Consider the following 22,045-nt stretch of genomic DNA (forward strand, 5'->3'; position numbering starts at 1 on the left):
ATGTTTATCTACTGTGTTAAATAGTTACTAATGTGCATTACCCAGAATCCTGAAGTAAGCCATCCATATAGGGATCATTTACTATAGAGTACTTAGTTGTAAACTTACAATTCAGTTTTTTCTTATTTTTTTTCTTCTGGATTTATAATTTTTTTTTTTTTTAAATAAGATAGGGGTCCTTATGGAGTGGTCAGGTTGACTTTAAACTTAAAGTAATTCTCCTGTTTCAGCTTTCCAAGAGTTTTACTTGTAGGGGCAAGTTGTGGCATCCCCCTCCCTCATAGAAATTTTTACTGAAAAAAAAAGTATGTACAAAGGGCAGCAGTTGACAATGAATATTAATTTCATATGAAAATTAGATGTTCTTTGAATTTAATGTAGGAAAAGCCATCTTGTATAATTCTGAGGTAACACACAAGTGGAACTTTAGAATCTTTACTGTTTATTGCTTTGTAATGGATGTAAAATATTACAAAGTTTGGTTTTATACCAGTTGGTTAATGATATACTACCAAAATGATAGTTTAATGTAGTTTCAAGGTATGGTAGGGATTAATTGTGTATGGAAATTTTATCTGAAGTTATATTACATAATTGAGATAGTCTGAATACAGATGCAAAATGCTAAATATTCTGTAGTTTAAATAGATACACGTTTGAATCTCAAAGTAAATCTAGCAGTTAGATTACTTGGCTAGTATGCACCATACTGTTCAGTCAGCACTCCTTTCTGTAACAGAGGCTGGCCTTGAACTCAGGGAGTTCCTGTTTCATCCTCCAGACTGTTAGTTCTAAGTGCCACTGTATCTGGCTTAAATAAATTAAACTACCTATTATATTCAGTATGCCATGTAAAGTGGGAGATAAAAAGATACAATTAATAATTTTTGGGGAGATTGGGACTATAGTAAAGTTTTAATGGCAAATTAGCTAACATTGGTGAATGCTTAAATACGTTTGACTATTTTATGTGTTGGGAGTTAAAATGGGAAGAAAGAAAATTGAAGACTGAATAGCAGAAAGCATAGAGATTTTTTTTGGTTTGTGATTTCTTAGAAAAATTTCTTTAATTCTAAGCCTAATGACACAATCATGCTAAGTAGTTACAGATTTAACTTTTTTTTTTAGTTTACAGAAAAGAGAAGAGAATTGAAGTTTGATGGTCGTTTAGATAAGGAACTTTCAGAGTCTTATGCATTTCTCATGGTTGATCGGTACCAGGTGAGATAATTCCTTTACCTGCTAAGCACCTTACTAGCTGTTTGTTTATTCACTTTATATCCCCTTCTTTATTATTATTTTTTTTAATAAAGTATGTGGTGTGTGCACAGTATTTTGGGTAGGTATTGAATCTCCTAAAGCTAGAGTTACAGGCAATAGTGATCCTTCTGACACAAGTGCTGGGAATTCAATATGAGTTCTCCAGAAGAACAAACAGTAAACAGTATGAGCTGACCCATCTCTCCAGCCTCTTTTTTTTTTTTTTTTTAAGGGGGGTGGGGGTCTCTTGCTATGTATCTCAGGTTGTCTTTCCTTGAACTTAGAGGCATCTTGCTGCCAGTCATTTGGGGTTACAGACATCCACTGTTACCTAATGTTTTTACTAACATATAAGTAGAGGAAATAGTTCAGAAGGGCAAAATAATGTAATACCCTTTTCAAATGTAATCATTGTTTCTCTGATCACTTCTGTTTTTTTCCCTTAGAATATGCTTGATTAAACATTTTTTTATGAAAACAAGATTGTCCTATATAATGCTGATCTATGTTCTTATAGCTATTTTCCCCTTAATTAATGTTTTCTTTAAATATTTTGCTTGAGGCTAGAGAGGTGGTTCAGTGGTTAAGAGCATTTGCTGCTCTTCAAGAGGACTTGAGTTCACTTCCTAGCAACTCTGTCAATCACCTCACAAAGCACCTGTAAGTTCAGCTCCAGAGAATATAGTGCCCTCTTCTGGTGTTTGAGGGCACTGCCACACACATACCTAATCACATAACTAAAAATACCAAAAAAATCGTAAAGTATATGTAAATACTTTGCTGGTCTTAATTCTTAATTTTGTTGGTGAGATGAATTTCTGACAGGATAACCGTAGAAATTTAAGTCAGTTTTACTGGTTAGCTGAAATCTATGTGTGAAAATTTTGTAATTCTAGTTTATAAGATGACATTTTTGAAGTTTTACAAATTAAGTGTTCTTGTTAATTTGTTTTTAAACTAAAATGTGTTTTTTTGCATAGGTTCAGAGCATATGTGAAAAAGGATTGCAGGTGGGCCAGTCCAAAATAACAGTTCTTGGCAGTCCTTCCATGGGTAATACTTTGTTTCTCATTTGTACTTAACATTACATTGCCATTTAAAATCCTAAATCTAGTATGCCTATAATCACTAATTAAATAGGTATGCTTTTTATATTTTTAAATGAGGAGACTAGTATTAAGTTCTGAAATATAACACTGGTTTTCTTTCTTTCTGATTTTACATGCTTTGAATTGATCAAATGTTACTATTTAAAATGTTTTATTCTGGTCAGAATGATTTTGAAAATTCTGGTTAAACATCAGCTATCCTTGTCTTTTAAAAAGTTGTCATACTTTCTATTCCTTTTATTATAATAAAATAATTGGTTTTTTTTAAAAAAGAATTTAAAATTGGTTGTTTACATTCAAATCATTTTCTCTTTCTGTTAGGTATCTATCTTTGTAGGTATGCAGATCTCTTACAGGCTAATCCTTTGGAAGCTGGAGCAGTAGGCGATGTTGTTATTTTTAAAATAATGAAGGTAATTTTAACTTGTATTTGTACATATCAAAGGCAACATTTAACTTTGACTTCAATTTTAAGTGATCTAATGACTTTAGGAGTCTGAGTTAAAAGGCTATATTTGGTAATATATAAAGAGTTGTTATCTTAAAAGACTATGTTATTGATTGATTTGTTATCTTTTAGATTATGTTCACTTATTAATGTGTGTTAGGGTACACATGCCACAGGATGCATGTGAAGATCAGAGAGAGCCTTGGGGGTGTTAGTTCTCCTTCAGCCTTGTGGATAATTGAGACTCAAACTCAGGGAGGGTATCAGGCTTGGTGCTTTTACCTGCTGAACTATCCCACTGCCAGCATCGCTCACCCCTGCAACCCCATTTTCCAAAGAAAAAATGAGAAAAAAAGAGAGAAACATGTTGGCAGATTAACAGTTTTAGCACTTGTATTTCTTCTTTATTATAGCATACAGTAAATATCAGGTTAAGCAGACACTTAAAATGTTTTATTTTGTTTTTAATTTTAGGGTAAAATAAAGAGTATTTATGATCCTTTAAGTGTAAAAAGCTTGGAATCCATGTTAAGTAAAAGTGCTTTGGACCCTACACCAAAGCATGAATGCCATGTGTCTAAGAACGCCAGTAGGATTACGTCCCTCCTGGCCTACAGAGCCTATGAGCTCACTCAGGTATGCACTGGGCTCCGCCTAATGTGGAAGGTGTGTGTCTGTGTGTCTGTGTGTCTGTGTGCGTGTGCAGGTGCAGGTGCTTGTAGGCTTGGAGGTTGGCAGAGAAGGGGGTCAGATCAGGCCAGAGTTGGCTTGTTGAGAGGGTGCTGGGACCCAGACTCTAGTCTTCATGGCAAACGAGCATCCTTAATTGCTAAACCATTTCATGGTGTCACCTCTTGAAATTCCTGCCCTTCAGGGCTGTAGAAATACCTTGTTGGTGAGTAAAATACTGTTTGTTTTTCAAAGTAAATGTCAAGCCCCTTGACTATTTTTATTCATAACTCTGTGTTCCTATGTTCTACTGATTTATTAGGATGCAGAATATTTTTAAGCCTTAATGGATATTTAGAAAACTATGTAGTTTTGTTCTCTTTTTCTAAAAAAAAAAATATTTTCGAGACAACATCTCAGTACGTATCTTAGAACTCTTTGTGTAGATCAAGCTGACTTTGAATTAAAAAAAATCAGTGTGCCTCTGCCCTTCTCAGTGCTGGTATTAAAGGAGTGACTGACACGCTTAGCTTTCTGTTGGTGTTTGTTTCTGGTTTTTTGAGACAAGGTCTCACTATGTAGTTGTGGCTTTGAATTCACTGAGTTCTCTCTTGACTTAGCCTCCCCAGTGCTGGGATAGAAGGTGTGTGCCATAACACTAGGCTGTTTTTTGATACCGGGTCCATCCTGGTCGCAAACTTGATATATACTGGAGGCCAGTCTTGGGCTCCTTCCTGCTATTCCTTTTTCCCTTGTTTAGCTTTTTTTTTTTTTTTTTTTAAATATTGGGTCTTGTTATATAGCTTAGGCTGACCTCAAAATCATCATCCTCTTGTCTGCTCCTGAATCTATGAAAAATCTCGAATGTTAGGAAAAACTTATTCTCCTGATCTCAGCATTCTTTAGTTGCTTGTAGTTTTATCCAGGGTTGAGGCCTTGTGAGCTTTCCTTGATAACAAGCATGGAAAAGGCCTATGTTAAAAGTAGTGATGTTAACTTATATTAAATAATGTTATTTTAAAATTTTTATACATCATGTTTTAATCACTCTTTTCATTCCCCAACTCCTCCTAGATTTTCTCCTCTTCCCTATCCACCCAAGTCCATTTTCTTTCTCAAAAAAAAAAAGATGAAATGAACAAAAAACCCAAGTAAGTCAGAAAATACCAGACTCAAACAAAATGCATACAAAAGGACGATTTGTGTTGGACAGCTACTCCTAGACATGGGACCTGCCTTGGAGTGTGGTTGTTAAAATGTATATTGTTGCTTCATTGAAGAAAATTGATTTTCCCTTTTCTGATATTCATTTGCAAATACTTTCTTAGTGGTGGTACTTTGTGTCTACTTCCCTTTCTTTGTGCTGGGATATTGTCTGTGAATTTGTGTGGACATTTTATATTCTGCCAGTCTCTTATATGCCACCAGTTTCTTGAGTTCATATGTATATCAGTCCTGTTGTAGCTAGATAATGCTGTTTCCTTGGGAACTTCTGCCTCTCTGGTTTTTAAAATCGTTCTGTATTCTCTTCCCATAGATCCCTGAGCCTTGAGGAAGGAGGGCTTTGATAAAGACATCTCATTTAGGACTGAGTGCTACAGAGTCATTCTCCCCACATTGTCCAGTTGTGGGTCTCTGTTATAAACTGTCATGTCCTACAAGGAGCTTCTCTTGAGAGGGTTGAGTGATGCCCTGATGTGTGGATATAGCAGTAGGTCACTAAGATAGTACTAGGTTTTTCCACTAGGTCCCATGACTATTCAGTCTCAGATTCTTGGCCACTTCAGCAGTGATAGGGCTCCATTTCATGGCGTGTACTTTAAATTGTATTGAAAAATGTTTGGATACTCCATTTGCAATTATAACATTTGTGCTACTACTGTACTAGCATATATTGCAGGCAGGTTGCTGTTGGTCAAAGAGCTTATAGCTGGTCAATACTGTTGATTTCTTTTCTCCTCTATCAGTGTGCATACTACCTTCTAGGACTCAGTTGAGCTGAAGCTCTTAGTTAGGTACCAGCTCCCTTTCTCTAATGACATAATGTTTTTCGAGGTAGGGCCTTACCGTTAGGTTGTACAAGGTAACTAGTAACCATGGCAATAGCCTGTGACATTTGGATGTGGGACCCCTCAGCCAGTGATTCAACAAAATGAAATCCATTGGCACTGGGGATTTTACTTGGCAGCATAATTGTGGGCATTGTTCTTTTCCATTGTATGGTGGACCTAGAAGCAAATACTCATCAAAAAATTTTGTTGTGGCTAGACAGCAAATCAGTAAGAGTATTGACTGCTCTTCCAGAGAATGTGAATTGTCAGCACCACATGATAGTTCACAGTGTCTTCATTCCAGTTCCAAGAGATCAGATGCCCTTTTTTTCCCCCCAGACAGACATTTATTATATATTCTTAAACAAAATAATAAAAAAAATTTTCTGCAGTACTTGAGGAAAACAGTTTGTCTCCTTGTTAAGGTATCTTAGTGGAGAAGACATATGGCTGGGTATTTTAAGAAAAATTGGAGCTTCCTCAGTTCACTACTTTTAGATAATAATAGTGTTATTGGTAGACTGAAGTGTGGTTAGTTACTGGGTTCTCTAAAACTTGTAAACCAGAACTTTATATTTCAAAAAAAAAAAAAAAATTTTTTTTTTTTGGAAGAAGTTTGAGAGAAACAACATTATTGAAAGCAGTAATTTCCCAGGGGAAAGGATTTGGTTTATAGGCTCAGACATTCTTTAAAATAGAAATTGGGGCTGGAGAGATGGCTCAGCAGTTAAAAGCACTAACTTAGCTCTGCCAAAGGTCCTGAGTTCAATTCCCAGCAACCACATGGTGGCTCACAACCATCTGTAATAGGATCCGATGCCCTCTTCTGGTGCGTCTGAAGACAGCAACAGTACACTTATATACATAAAATAAATCTTAAAAAAAAAAACAAAACTAAAATAGAAATGAGTTTTCTGCTAGCCAGCATGATGAGTGTCATGAACAGGGGAAGGGAAGAGGCTTGTGAGTTACAAAATTATCTACTTGAACATTTACATGTGTAGTCTTTTGTACACCTCCTTTGCTTCATTCCTCTCAGTTGAGTTCCAGTTTTGGTTTGTCTTTTGCACTAACACAGAAAATATTAGATATTGTTTGAAGTTTTGTTGTCAGTATTTTACTTTTTTATCAAGTTGGCTTTTCTGGGGTGATCTAGCTTAGGCTCCATTTCACAGTATTTTCATTAGGAAGTTAGTTAATTGCATATTCCTGCTGTCAGCTCTTCTGAACTAAACTTCTGGGATACCTTGGTATCTGGTACATAAAATGCATACAAAGTTCACTTTTTTTTTTTTCTTTGCTAACTGGACAAGTTCAAGGAAATTTTTTTCCTGCCAAAGCTGCTTAAATGATTGTTATCAATAATATATTTTCTCTATTACTTGCCTATTCTAAAATGATAATTTTGTACTTTATTGTTTTCAGTATTATTTTTATGAGTATGGCTTTGATGAAGTAAGACGGAGACCAAGACATGTTTGTCCATATGCAGTTGTGTCTTTTACTTACAAAGATGATGTACAAACTCCAAAGTTTGTGTCTTTGAGGTAAGTCAGTTTTATTTATACGAAGAAAGGTTCAGAAGCGACCGTAGCCCTCTTCAACTTTTTTTGACATAAACTAGATGTTTTCATATTCATAAGTAGGCTAGACCATTTACTGTGAAATAGGAACTAAAGTTTACTTTGATTCACCTAGCTAGGCTGTGGAACATTTTCCTTTTCAACGTGTACTTTAATAAATAGCAGGTTTTAAAAGTTAAGTTTTAATTGGTTGTCGTGGTAGAGGCTGAACTCCCAGCACTTGGGACATAGCTTTGGCTAGGCAGTGAGTTTGAAGTCATCTTTGCTCCAGGAATCTAACTTCCCCAAACAGAAACATTTTGATTCTAGTGCTCTTAAAAATTGAGTTTTTATAAAACTCTTATCCCAAACCAATGAAGTGTTTAGTCCATTGCCAAGACATTCCTAGTTTTAAATAGTCAGGTGATACTTATTTTCTTTAATTTCATAAACATACTTAAAGTAACTTTTCAAGTTGCTGTTTTAAGAAACCACTTATCTTTAATGATGCATATTTTTTAGGGTGATCTCTGTTGGTTTAAAGTCAGATGGACTTGATAAAGGGTGCTTTAGTTGTGTTTGGTTTTGTGGATAAAGTTGTCCTGGCAGGCCTGTAGCTTAGTATAAATAGTTCAGCCTTCAAATTGAGAAGATCTTGCCTTAGCCTCCCCCGTGCTGATATGAGCCACCAAGCCCTAAAGATACAACACTTGTTTTACTCATATTAATAAGCTTTCAAAACCTCCCAGTACCAATTCATACAATGCAGAGATGAATGTTTCTCACGTTTGCTTCTTGTTTGTGAATGCTGACATTCATTTTTTTCATAATTTTTGTTTTCTTTGTTTCTGTTTTGTCTGTCTCTCTCTTTTGGTATAGTCGCTTATGTAGACATGACTGTCTTGGAACTCAGTATGTAGATCAGACTGGTCTCAAACTCCCAGAGATACATCTTCCTTTACTCCTTTCCTACTTTTTTGAATCCCTTCTGTTGACCCCCAGATTGTTTCAGACAAACATTGATGAACATCCATCCTGTACTATGAGTGTGCCATGAGGACTCTTGCTTCGGGACCCCATATTTACTGGATATTCCTCTCACCCCATCACTACATAGCTGTTTCTTTCTTTTCTTTCTATTCTTATTCTTTTTTTTTTTTTTTTTACAGTCCATTTGTTATCCCCTTCCTGGTCCACCCTCTGAACAGTTGCTCATCCCATCCCCCCACCCCCCATCTCCAAGCGAATGTCCCATCCCCACCCTTACTAGACTCCCCCTCCTTGGGGCCTCAAGTCATGGCTGTTTCTTATATTTCCTTATTGGGTGTGCTCTGATTTTTTCATAAACTCTTGTACTTGGTCTTTTTGTGTATAGCTTTTGAAACCATCGTCATCTATTAAAGGGTACTTGTTGATAACTACCTTTCTTCATCATTAGATTATAAATTCTTTAAAATATAAGGGACTGTTTTCTGTTTATATTTAGAATCCTATGACTATTTATTAAATGACTATGGATGAATTTATATAGAGAGACTTTTTCTAATCTTATTTCTAAGATATGATCAATAGATATTAATAAAGTCTTAAGTCCGTTAATAGGTACTTTTTAAAGAATAAAACAGCTCTCATAAATTTGGGGAAATATGGTAATAAAAGAGTAAGTATGTTTCTAAGAATTAGGTTTATTAAATTTTGTAAAGAGTAAATTTTTCCTTACTTGGAAGAATTTTGTTTACTCTGTAGTTCCATTGGAAAGGCACTTAGAGGTTGGTGCTCCAGCTCAGTGTAAATTGCTTGCTGTGCATGTGTGAGGTGTGATGGGTTTCATCCCCAGCACTGGACAGTACAACAGCAACAGAACAAAGATAGTAGGTCAGGGCCCTGAATGTTACTTTGATGTTGTTTCCGATCAGTAATATTTGTCCTTTCTTTTTAAAAAATTATTTGTAGATCTAACAGCTTTAATGCAGATAGAAACATAGGTAAGAGTCTTATTTTTTTTTTACTTTTATAAGTTGAAAGATTAAGTGTTTTGTTTTATTTTCATAATAAAAATATGAAATATAAAGCAGGTGAGGTTATGTTAAAATGCAGCATCAGTATTTGGTCATTCAAACAGAAGGTCTCCTTTTAGAAGATGGACCAGAATTTCTTACCTTGAATTGGGGGAAAAAAGATAAATTGGGTTTTATAATTGAACCAGAGGTTTTTGGTTTTGGTAAAATTTTAAATGGTATTATTTTTTGTTTCTTTATTATAAAAATGTGAATAATATATAATCAAATAGAAGATGAGATATATTAATCAGGTTTAATATAGTCTCCTTTGGAATAATTTTTGTTCTGTTTTCTAAAGAGGGCACTTGACAGATTAGCTCTTCCTTGAAGTTGGAATGTTTTTGTTTTTTTTTTTTTATTAAAGGGAAAACATACCTGAAACTAGAAACTTAACATATAAATCTTTCCCTGAAGGGCATGTCACTTCTGTGGTTATTTTGTACTTAAAACCTTATTCTAGATAATTTTGGGAAAATGTTACCTTATGGGCTCTCAAGCAACTGGACTTTTATTTCTTTTATTTAGATAAGTTTAACTATACCTTATGGAAAGGACAACTTTTAAATAAAGGAAAGCTTCTGTGTTATATTTCTTTGAGGTCGGCCAATCGTGCCTTTTTACCTGTCAAGCTGTAAGTATGTTGCATTAAAAGAAAATAATGGGAGGGAAGGGGGGAGTAAATGAGAACAGAGTATAATGACACGTGCACGCACACATGTGCATGCACAGTCTTTATTTCCTGTGTTAATCTGAAAGGTTAATAAAGAAAATAGTAATTGACAATAAAGGGGGTTATCAGTTTCTTCTTTAGTTTTTTTGTTTCTTTGTTTTAAAAGAAAATTGTCAGAGATAATTATCATTGTGGGTTGAAACTCACTATAACGCCCCAGCAGTCTATTTGCTTCAGCCTTATGCTTGATAAGATTTTAAGGATGTACCACCATTCCTGGCTTGCTTGCTGTTTATCTTTTTTCAGTTTTCAATTTTGCTGTGGTCCGTTGGAAACTTATATATAAATGTTAAATGTGTTTCTAAAATGGTCGATTTTGTAATTTCAGAAAGTTAATTAGCAAACAATCTCTAATTCTCTACTTTGAAGGTGGCTGGTCAGATGTATATTGTATTTTAAGTGGTTTTAAGTCTGAAAGATGAGTTTAAAATTTTATTCTACTTAGATTTAGTTAGCAATTATATATAATAGACTCAAAAACTGGCCAGTCTTATCTATGTATGCTGGCACACCCTAGTAATCCTACTACTTAGAAGATTCTGGCAGAGGGTCTTGAGCTCAAAGGCAGTCTTGGCTGCATAGTGGCTTCTAGACCTCTGTTTTACAGACCATAGTGAAGTCCTGCTTTAAAACAAAAACAAAAAAGGGGGGGGGGTAAGTGGTGGCTAAACATTTCTTTATTGAAAAGAGCTTTGATGTGGTAAGTTAATGTATGTGCACTATTCATGTAACATACATTAGAATTAAAATTTGATTTATTGTTTATATTACAGAAAATGGTGTAAGTGCTTAAAGATGTAGGTCAGTGGTGGAATGCTTACCTACCCTACAACCCTTGGGTTTGATAACCCCCATCTCCAAAAGATGAATTATGCCAGCTCATACTTTAACTGTAAATGACAACTATTTACTTTTTGTTAGTAAAATTGGCATGTAAGATTAACTTCTGACATAAGAATCAAAAGTTGGCAATATTGCTAGTTGCTACTTAGCTTGTGTATTTACCTGAACTTCTTGTATCGTGTCCTCTTTAGAATAGGGTGAGCTATTACTAAATATATTTTCCCATCAGGAGTATTTATTTTATTGACCTTGGGCCAAGGTTTCAGGTAACAGTTGGCCACAAATTCACTGTATAGCAGAGGATGACCTTGAACTTATGACCCTCCTGCCTTTTCCACTGCCCAAATGTTGGCATTACAGGGATGTGCCACCACACCTGGTTTATATGATCTTGCAGATTGAGTTCAGGCCCTTCTGTAAGCTAGACAGGCACTGAACCAGCTGCATTGTGTCCCCAGTTCCCACCCTCATTAAGTATATTTTAATAATGTGTCTGATAACATTGCTAGAGTTAAAAATACAGGAGTGCCAAACATGCTCTTAATGTTTTCTTTCAGTCCCGAGAAGTTAGATGTTGAAACAGTTATGAGTATTGATTGTTTGAAACAGAAAATTCCTTCTTCATTTTTTCATAAAGACACATACGTGGGTCCTAATGAAGGTAAAGTAATTAAATTTTATTTTACTGAAATATGTAAAAAGCAGACCTGATTTTATATTTTACTGTGTACTTTTTCTTTGTCTCAGTTTTAAAGAATGGGATGTATTGTAGCCTTTATGAAGTTGTAGAAAAGACAAGAATTGGAAGTAACATGGAGTGTTTGCTGCAAAAACTGGAGAAAGAGAAACTTGTGAGTGAAAAGTTTTAAATATTCCCATTATCCTTTGAAAATATGCTATTATAAATGCTTTAATTTATCTTTACTATTGGAAGTTTTACAGGGTCTCTCTCTATTGGATGCTCTCACAATTAGTACTATTTTACTGTTGAAGTAGTAGTGCTTTTCTACTTTGGAGATGGGTTCTTGTTATGTACTTTTATCTGGCCTGGAGTTTGCTATGTAAAGCAGATACACTATTCTTCTTTTTACCCAGGACAGTAGACTTCTTTTAGACCCATTTTTATTACATATTGCAATTATAAATGTTGTATGATTATCAAAAATATTTATGGAATATTGAATGAGACAGATTTTTTCCCCATTGTTTTGAAATTGGGTATTTCTTATTTACATTTCAAATGTTATTCCCTTTCCCGGTTTCCTGCTCCCTAATCCCTCCTTCTCTCCTTCTAACGGGGTGTTCCCCTCCCCATACACACCCCCTTACTTACACACACACACACACACACACACACACACACACACACACACACACACACACACCCCTCCGCAGACAATCCCCTACACTGGTCGGGGGGGTCCAACCTTGGCAGAACCAAGGGCTGGCTGCTCCTTACATTGGTGCCCAGCAAGGCCATCCTTTGCTACGTATGCAGCTGGAGCCATGGCTCTGTCCATGTGTACTCTTTGGGTAGTGGTTTAGTCCCTGGGAGGTCTGGCTGGTTGGCATTGTTGCTCTTATGGGGTCGGAAGCCCCTTCAGCTCTTTCAATCCTTTCTCTAATTCCTCCAATGGGCATCCTGTTCTCAGTTCAGTGGTTTGCTGCTAGCATTCACCTCTGTATTAGACATGATCTGGCTGTGTCGCTCAGGAGAGATCTGTATCCGGTTCCTGTCAGCATGCACTTCTTAGCTTCATCAATCTTTCCTAGTTTTGGTGGCTTTATTTATATGGGGCACATGAGGGGCAGGCTCTGAATAGCCATTCCTTCAGTCTCTGCTCTAAACTTTGCCTCCCTATATCCTCCTACAGATATTTTTTTTCCCCTTTTATAAGAAGTGAAGCATCTGCATTTTGGTCATCCTTCTCAAGTTTCATGTGGTTTGTGCATTGCATCTTGGGTAATTCAAGCTTTTTGGGCTAATATCTACTTATCAGTGAGTGCATACCATGTGTGTTTTTCTGTGATTGGGTTACCTCACTGAGGAAGATATTTTCTAGCTCCATCCATTTGCCTATGAATTTCATGAAGTCATCATTTTTGATAGCTGAGTAGTACTCCATTGTGTAGATGTACCACATTTTTTTATTTCATTCCTCTGTTGAAGGGCATCTGGGTTGTCTCCAGCTTCTGGCTATTATAAATAAGGCTGCTATGAACATAGTGGAGCACGTATCTTTGTTGTATGTTGGAGCATCTTTTGGGTTATATGCCCAGGAGAACTGGGTCCTCAGGCTGTGCAATATCCAATTATCTGAAGGACCCCCAGACTGATTTCCAGAGGGGTTGTACCAGTTTGCAATCCCTCCAACGATGGAGGAGTGTTCCTCTTTCTCCACATCCTTGCCAGCATCTGTTGTCACCTGATCTTAGCCATTCTCACTGGTGTGAGGTGAAATCTCAGGGTTGTTTTAATTTGTATTTCTCTGATGACTAAGGATGTTGAACATTTCTTTAGGTGCTTCTCAGTAATTCAATAATCCTCAGCTGAGAATTCTTTGTTTAGCTCTGTACCCCATTTTTTTAATAGGGTTATTTGATTCTCTGGAGTCTTACTTCTTGAGTTCTTTGTATATTTTGGATATTAGCCTTCTATGGATGTAGAATTGGTAAAGATCTTTTCCCAATCTGTTGGTTGCTCTTTTGTCCTAATGACAATGTCCTTTGCCTTACAGAAGCTTGGCAGTTTTATGAGATCCCATTTGTCGATTCTTGATCTTAGAGCATAAGCCATTGGTGCTCTGTTCAGGAAATTTTCCCCAGTGCCCATGTGTTTGAGACTCTTCACCACTTTTTCTTCTATTAGTTTGAGTGTATCTGATTTGATGTGGAGGTCCTTGATCCACTTGGACTTAATCTTTGTACATGGTGATAAGAATGGATCAATCTGCATTTTTCTACATGCTGACCTCCAGTTGAACCAGCACCATTTGTTAAAAATGCTATCTTTTTTTCCATTGAGTGGTTTTGTCTCCTTTGTCAAAGATCAAGTGACCATAGGTATGTGGGTTCATTTCTGGGTCTTCAATTCTATTCCACTGATCTATCTGCCTTGTCTCTGTACCTATTCCATGCAGTTTTTTATCACTATTGCTCTGTAATTCTGCTTGAGGTCAGGGATGGTGATTCCCCCAGAAATTCTTTTATTGTTGAGTATAGTTTTTCCTATCCTGGGTTTTTTGTTATTCCAAATGAATTTGCAAATTGTTCTTTTTAACTCTATGAAGAATTGAATTGGAATTTTGATGGGGATTGCATTGAATCTGTTGATTGCTTTTGGTAAAATATCCATTTTTACTGTATTAATCCTGCCAATCCATGAGCATGGGAGGTCTTTCCATTTTCTGAGATCAGTTTCTTTCTTCAGAGACTTGAAGTTCTTGTCATACAGATCTTCCACTTGTTAGGTTAAAGTCACACCGAGGTTATTTTATATTATTTGGGACTAATATGAAGGGTATCATTTGCCTAATTTCTTTCTCAGCCTGTTTATCGTTTGAGTAGAGGAAGGCTACTGATTTGTTTGAGTCAATTTTATACCCAGCTGAAGTTGTTTATCAGCTTTAGTAGTTCTCTGGTGGAACTTTTGTGGTCACTTAAATATACTATCATATCATCTGCAAATAGTGATATTTTGACGTCTTCCTTTCCAATTTGTATTTCTTTGACCTCTTTTTCTTGTCTGATTGCTCTGGCTAGGACTTCGAAAACTATATTGAATAAATAGCGAGAGAGTGGGCAGCCTTGTCTAGTCCCTGAGTTTAGTGGGATTGCTTCAAGTTTCTCTCCATTTAGTTTAATGTTAGCTACTGGTTTGCTGCATATGGTTTTTACTATGTTTAGATATGAGCCTTGAATTTCCTGTTTTTTCCAGGACTTTTATCATGAAAGGGTGTTGAATTTTGTCAAATGCTTTCTCAGCATCTAATGAAATGATCATGTGGTTTTTATCTTAGAGTTTGTTTATATAGTAGATTATGTTGATGGTTTTCCGTATATTAAACCATCCCTGCATCTCTGGGATGAAGCCTACTTGATCATGATGGATGACCGTTTGGATGTGTTCTTAGATTCGGTTTGCAAGAATTTTATTGAGTATTTTTGGGTTCATATTCATAAGGGAAATTGGTCTGAAGTTTTCTTTCTTTGTTGGGTCTTTGTGTGGGTCCTTAGAAGGAATTTGGTAGTGCTCCATCTGTTTCTATTTTGTGGAATAGTTTGAACAGTATTGGTATGAGTCTTCTATGAAGGTCTGATAGAATTCTGCACTAAACCCATCTGATCCTGGGATCTTTTTGGTTGGGAGACTTTTAATGACTGCTTTTATTTCTTTAGGAGTTTATGGGGTTATTTAGATGGTTTATCTGTTCCTGATTTACCTTTGGTTCCTGGTATTTGTCTAGAAAATTGTCCATTTCCTCCAGATTTTCAAGTTTTGTTGAATATAGGCTTTTGAAGTAGGAGCTGATGATTCTTTGAATTTCCTCAGATTCTGTTGTTATGTCTTCCTTTTCATTTCTGATTTTGTTAATTTGGACAAACGCTCTGTGCCCTCTGGTTAGTCTGGCTAAGGGTTTATCTATCTTGTTGATTTTTCTCAATGAACCAGCTCCTGGTTTTGTTGATTCTTTGTATAGTCCTTTTTGTTTCTACTTGATTTCAGCTCTGAGTTTGATTATTTCCTGCCTTCTACTCCTCTTGGGTATATTTGCTTTTTTTTGTTCTAGAGCTTTTAGGTGTGCTGTCAAGCTGCTGACATATGCTCTCTCCTGTTTCTTTCTGCAGGCACTCAGAGCTATGAGTTTTCCTCTTAGCACAGCTTTCATTGTGTCCCATAAGTTTGGGTATGTTGTACCTTCATTTTCATTAAATTCTAAGAAGTCTCTAATTTCTTCCTTGACCAAGTTATCATTGTGTAGAGCTTTGTTCAACTTTCATGTATATGTGGGCGTTCTTTCCTTATTGTTGTTATTGAAGACCAGCCTTAGTAGGTGGTGATCTGATAGGATGCATGGGACTATTTCTATCTTCCTTTATCTCTTGGGGCCTATTTTGTAACTGATTATATGGTCAATTTTTGAGAAGGTACCGTGAGGTGCTGAGAAGAAGGTATATCCTTTTGTTTTAGGATGGAGTGTTCTATAAATATCTGTGAAGTCCATTTGGTTCGTAACTTCTGTTAGATTCTCTATGTCTTTTTTATTTCCATTTCCATGATCTGTCCATTGATGAGAGTGGGGTGTTGAAATCTCTTACTATTACTGTGTGAGGTGTAATGTGTGCTTTGAACTTTATTGAGGTTTCTTTTATGTATGTAGGTGCCCTTGCATTTGGGGCATAGATATTTAGGATTGAGAGTTGATCTTGGTGATTTTTTTCCTTTGATGAATATGAAGTGTCCTTCCTTATCTTTTTTGATGACTTTTGGTTGAAAGTCGATTTTATTCGATAGTAGAATGGTTACTCCAGCTTGCTTCTTCGGACCATTTGCTTGGAAAGTTGTTTTCCAGCCTTTTACTCTGCGTTAGTGTCTGTCTTTGTCTCTGACATGTGTTTCCTGTAGGCAGCAGAATGCTGGGTTCTCTTTATGTATCCAGTCTGTTAATCTGTGTGTCTTTATTGGGGAATTGAGTTTATTGATGTTGAGAGATATTAAGGAATAGTGATTGTTGTTTCCTGTTATTTTTGTATTTAGAGGTGGGATTATGTTTGTGTGTTTCTCTTTTGGTTTTGTTGCAAGGAGATTACTTTCTTGATTTTTCTATGGTGTAGTTTCCCTCCTTGTGTTGGGCTTTTCCATCTTTTGTCCTTTGTAGGGCTGGAGTTGTAGAAAGATAATATGTAAATTTGATTTTGTCATGGAATATCTTGGTTTCTCCATCTATGATAATTGAGTTTTTCTGGATATAGTAGCCTGTGCTGGCATATGTGTTATCTTAGGGTCTATATGACATCTGCCCAGTGTCTTCTGATTTTCATAGTCTCTGGTGAGGAGTCTGGTCTAATTCTCATAAGTCTGCCTTTATATGTCACTTGACCTTTTTCCCTTACTGTTTATAATATTCTTTCTTTGTTTTGTGAATTTGGTGTTTTGACTATTATATGATGGGAGGAATTTCTATTCCTGTCCAATCTATTTGGAGTTCTGTAGGCTTCTTGTATGTTTATGGGCATCTCTTTCTTTAGGTTAGGGAAGTTTTCTTCTGTAATTTTTTGGAAGATATTTACTGACCCTTTAAGTTGGGAGTCTTCACTCTCTTCTATACCTATTATCCTTAGGTTTGATCTTCTTATTGTGTCCTGGATTTCCTGTATGTTTTGGGCTAGGAGCTTTTTCCATATTACATTATCTTTGATGGTTTAATCAATGTTTTTTATGGTATCTTGTGCTTCTTCTATCTCTTGTGTTCTGTTGGTGATGCTCGCTACTATGACTCCTGATCTCTTTCCTAAGTTTTCTATCTCCAGGGTTGTCTCCCTTTGTACTTTCTTCATTGTTTCTATTTCCATTTTTAACTCCTGGTTGGTTTTATTCAATTTCTTCTCCTGTTTGGTTCTGTTTTCCTGTAATTCTTTAAGGGATTTTTGTGTTTCCTCTTTAAAGGCTTCTTACCTGTGTTGTCCTGTATATCCTTAAGGGAGTTATTTAATTTATGACCTTCTTAAAGTCCTCCATCATCATGATAAAATGTGATTTTAAATCTAAGTCTTCCTTTTCCAGTGTGTTTGGATAGCCAGTGTTTGCTTTGGTAGGAGAACTGGGCTCTGATGATGCCAAGTAGTCTTGGTTTCTGTTGCTTCGGTTTCTTGAGCTTGCCTCTTGCCATCAGGTTGCCTCTGGTGTTAACTTGTCTTGCCGTTTCTGATGGTGGCTTGACCCCCCTTGTGGGCCTGTGTGTCAGCACTCCTGTGGACCTGTTTTCCTGTTTTCTTTCAGAGAGTGTTCTGCTCTCAGGTGTATAGTTGCTCCGACGGCTGACTTTCAGCTCTCAGCGAGGGTAGCAATCGGAAGGGTCCTGCCTATACTGCTCCTAGGTCCCTGTACACAGGGAGCACAGATGGCACTAGGTGTTTTCCTCTTGAGTCCGGAATGTGGCAGAGGGTAGTCTTCTCTGGTTTCTCAGGAGTATCCGCACTTCTGAGGGTCTGGCTCTGCCCCCCACAGGATTTGGGTGTAGTAAGCCGTTTGACTGGTTCAGTTCAGTTCACTTCTGGGTGCAGACCAGAACCACAGGTACCAGCAGCTGACTGCTGCTATATTCCTGAGTCCAGAGACACTGTGCAGTTTCCTCTTGGGCCAGGGATGTAGGCAAAGGTGGGTAGATGTGGCAGTCTGTCCTGCGGTCTCAGGGTTGTCCGCACTTCTGGGTGTTCAGCTCTCCCTCTCCCAGGATTTGGGCCAGACAGACTTTTGAATAAAGTTATTTAAATATAGTTTTGGTTGAGGAGAGACAGTAGCTTTGTGCCTGAAAAACATGTTTTTATTGTGTGTGCATGTGTGTTCATGTATGTATGTGCCCTGTGTATATACTTGAAGCCTATAGATGCCAGAAAAGGGTGTCAGATCCTGTACAACTAGAGTTACAGGTGGTTGTGAACCTCCATGTGAATGCTGGAAATCAAACACAAGTCCTCTGTGCAAGAATAGGGCTTCCTAACTGCTGAGCCATCGCTCTATGTCTGCCGTAGAGAAGTAATTACAGATTCAAAAGAACAAGACATTTGGAGAATGTTTCAGGGATACAAGAGCATTGAAGTATCTGGGAGAAAGTATTAGGGAACTATTTCATTCAGTGCCTTTGAGCCAGTATTGGTGTGGGAACTTGGCTTTTGTCCTGAGAACATAGATTTTGGAAGAAATAGAGAGAGTGGGGATCAGGACTTGAATATGTATACATTATCTTTTTAAAGCCCTTACCTTGGCTCCTAATAAGGCAAAGATAAGTTGATGTATATAGTCCATTAAAGGATAGCAGTAAATTTGATGAGAAACCAATAATATGGATATTGACAGGTAGTATCCAGTGTAATAGAGACTAGTTTTGGTAGAGTCAGGTTAGATGTCAGGTTGTGATTAGAGAATGAATATATAATGTCAGTATGTATGATTTAGGTGAAAGAGAAGTAGTTTCAGAGAAGGAAATTGTTTCTTCTTATGAGAAATGAATGTGGTCAGCTATCAAGTTTCTATAGAGATATGGAATTTTTTTAATAGTGTGTTAAAATTTTAATACAAGTTTTCAACAGTGAATTTTTTATTCCTCACATTGAGCCTCGGTTTCTAGGTAATCAAATGGAGATATCAGTGATTTTCAGAGCTTGCAACTTCATTTAAAATGGGTATAAAGTTTCATCGGATGCATACATATGGATTTAATCAGTCTCAGGTATAATTATATCTGAGATAAGATTATATACAAAACCTATATGTACAATATTAAACAACTTTTGGCCTGAGTGTAGGAAATACTTGGCATAGGTGTCTGTTATTGATCTCAGTCCTTTCTTCCATGTACATACGCTTTCTGTGATTGGTTGGTTTTGTTTTCTGAGACAGGGTCTCATAACTTGGGCTACTATAGAGCAAGGGTAACCTTCAGTTCCTGATCCTCTTGCCTACATCTCCTGAGTGCCAGAATTGCAGTAACCCACCACTATCACCACTCCTGGTTTTCATTGTAAATATACCTTTATATTTAGATCTCTTACTTGACTCTTAATGCCCAACATAATTATTCTTCATAATGAGAATTCTATTCTGCTCCTGAGTTGAGAAAGTGAAAATTTAAATGGTAGGTTTGGATATGTAGAGATAAAATGTTTCAGAAGCTAACTATTGAGAGTTTGTACAGGACAAGATTATGGTATCTGTTCAGTTCCATAAAAAATACAAGCCAGGATAGGAAAGATGACATTTCACCTAAACAAGTATGTTAGGGTTTGAAAGAACAGGTCTTCATAGAATTGTTATGATCTTAAAGGGACACTGGCAACCCACAAGGACATGCTACCATTCATTGATTTCTGTATTCTGAAAGTCAGACTTTTATAGCCATTTATCAAGCTTGTAGGTGTAAATAGTGTTTTACTGTGTGTTTTTTTTTTTTTTTTTTTAAGCTTGTGGGGCTTTCTATTGCTATGCTTTGTTTCTTGAGACAGAATTTCTTTTACATAACCTTGGCTTTCCGAGAACTCACTGTATAAAACAGTAAACTCTCAGGGATGTGTCTGTCTCCTGAGTGCTATGATATAATAAATGTTGCATTGCCATACTCCGTCCCATGATTATTTGAAATTAAAAAATAGGTAAGCCGGTGGTGGTGGTGGTGGTGGTGGTGGTGGTGGTGGTGGTGGTGGTGGTGGTGGTGGTGTACACCATTAAAACCCAGCATTTAGGAGGCAGAGGCAGGCAGATCTCAGAGGTCCAGGCCAGCCTGGTCTACAGAGTGAGTTCTAGGACAGTCATGGCCACACAGAGAAACCTTGTCTAAAAATAAAGCCAAACAGCCCCATAAAAATAATGTTTTAGTTAGCGTTTTACTGGTGTGATCAGACACCATGCAAGGCAACTCTTAGAAAGGACAATATTTAATTGGGGCTGGCTTACAGGTTCAGAGGTTCAGTCCATTATCATCAAGGTGGGAGTAGGGAGCAGGCATGGTGCAGGAGGAGCTAAGAGTTCTCCATCTTCATCCGTAAGCTTCTAGGAGAAGACTGGCTTCCAAGTGGTTAGGAGGAGGGTCTCATTGCCCACCCCCTGGTGCCACACTCCATTCACAAGGCCACCCCCTACTCCAACAAGGCCACACCTCCTACTAAGAGAATCGCTCCTGGGCTAAGCATATTCATACCACCACAAACGATAAAATTAATTTCGTAAATTAGTTTCTGTTAATGCCCTGTACCCATTACTCTCTTTTTTTCTATATTTTTCTTGAGAGGCTTGCATTTTCTTGCTAATTTAAACGTTGTCTTTATTCTTCATTGTGTAATATAGGGCTCAAACTTCATTCCCTGAACCATGTAGATAATTCCCCGAATCATTTATTGAATAATCCCTATTATTTTCTGTGTGTAAGTGTGCATGTGTTGCTGATTGTTGAATCCTAGGCTTTGAGTTCTAGTAAATGCTTTGCTTCTGAGCTATATCTGCAGTCACATTTCAGTACAATTTCTCCTTCTGTATTTGAAAATGATCTGCCTGTCTTTGCCCTCTGAGTCCTGGTAATAATGGTGTGAGTCACCACCCAGTACATAACTAAAACTAATCTTGAAACCTTGAGTTCCGTGAACTATTTTTGAAACCCTGACCTCCTAAGTGAATAACCACTCCTGCCTGTGGATTTACTGCTCGCTAGTTTGGTTTTTTTTTTTTTTTAACTTTGATAGAGAATTGTGGTGTACTTTAATTTGTAAATGTATGTATACTTTGCTTACTTATTCTAATTTAATTACAATGTAATCTGAATAGTTTTTTAACGAATTCTCTTTTCATAAGTATATAGTCCATAATTTTTTTTACTAATTTGAGTATTTCTTATTTACATTTCAAGTGTAATATTCCCTTTCCCGGTTTCCAGGCCAACATCCCCCTAACCCCTTCACCTCCCCTTCTTTATGGGTGTTCCTCTCCCCATCCTCCCCCCAAGTCCATAATTGTTGAATGCTAGATATATTATTCTGGCTTGACAAATTTTATTTATTTTGAAAAAGAAAACAGTTTACTAAGAAAATTTCTTTTATTTATTTTGAGACATGGTCTTGCTATGTAACCCTGGCTGGCCAGGGGCTCATTATGTAGACGCAGGTTAGCCTTGAACTCAATGGCTATCTCTTCCTGCTTCTGATTACCAAAGGTTGTGTGATTAGTGACCTCACCTGGTCAAAGAGAAGGTTTTTAATATGGGTACAAGTGTGAGATTGTCTTTCAGGGTCAGTTCTCTTAGTCTTCAGTATATTTTGTTGGTAGGTTGACGCCTAACCTCTTGTTGTTTGTCTAGGACTTCATATGTGCTAGACTACTTCTTCCACAAAGCTCGGATTCTCAGCCCTTTCTTTTTCTATTTTGTAAAAGGAACTATCGGAGATTCCCAGGCTACCAGTCAGCTTGTGGTCCTCTTATCTCAGACTCCCAAGTAGCTAAAATTATAGGCCTGTGCCACCAGATCTGTCTCTCTGTGTTTATATGTGTGCACATGTTTGATGCTCATGGAGGCAAGAACTGGCTGTGAGCCTCCATTTATGAATACT

The 22,045-nt window shown here is 36.9% G+C and overlaps 1 protein-coding gene across 8 annotated transcripts in view; it reads left to right on the plus strand.

Moving 5' to 3' along the window:
• The window catches only part of Tasor (transcription activation suppressor), a 56,929-nt gene that overhangs the window by 10,234 nt on the left and 24,650 nt on the right, over positions 1-22,045 (plus strand). For all 8 annotated transcript variants that reach the window (XM_003751541.5, XM_017600275.3, XM_063275715.1 and 5 more), the window contains exons 3-11: positions 1,129-1,221; positions 2,241-2,313; positions 2,691-2,782; positions 3,292-3,453; positions 6,963-7,084; positions 9,053-9,084; positions 9,685-9,790; positions 11,290-11,393; positions 11,480-11,583. In XM_003751541.5, the coding sequence (XP_003751589.1) occupies positions 1,129-1,221; positions 2,241-2,313; positions 2,691-2,782; positions 3,292-3,453; positions 6,963-7,084; positions 9,053-9,084; positions 9,685-9,790; positions 11,290-11,393; positions 11,480-11,583 (888 nt within the window). The remainder of the gene's footprint in view (positions 1-1,128; positions 1,222-2,240; positions 2,314-2,690; positions 2,783-3,291; positions 3,454-6,962; positions 7,085-9,052; positions 9,085-9,684; positions 9,791-11,289; positions 11,394-11,479; positions 11,584-22,045) is intronic.

The sequence above is a fragment of the Rattus norvegicus genome, chromosome 16 (genome assembly GCF_036323735.1).
Source record: "Rattus norvegicus strain BN/NHsdMcwi chromosome 16, GRCr8, whole genome shotgun sequence".
NCBI lineage: Eukaryota > Metazoa > Chordata > Mammalia > Rodentia > Muridae > Rattus > Rattus norvegicus.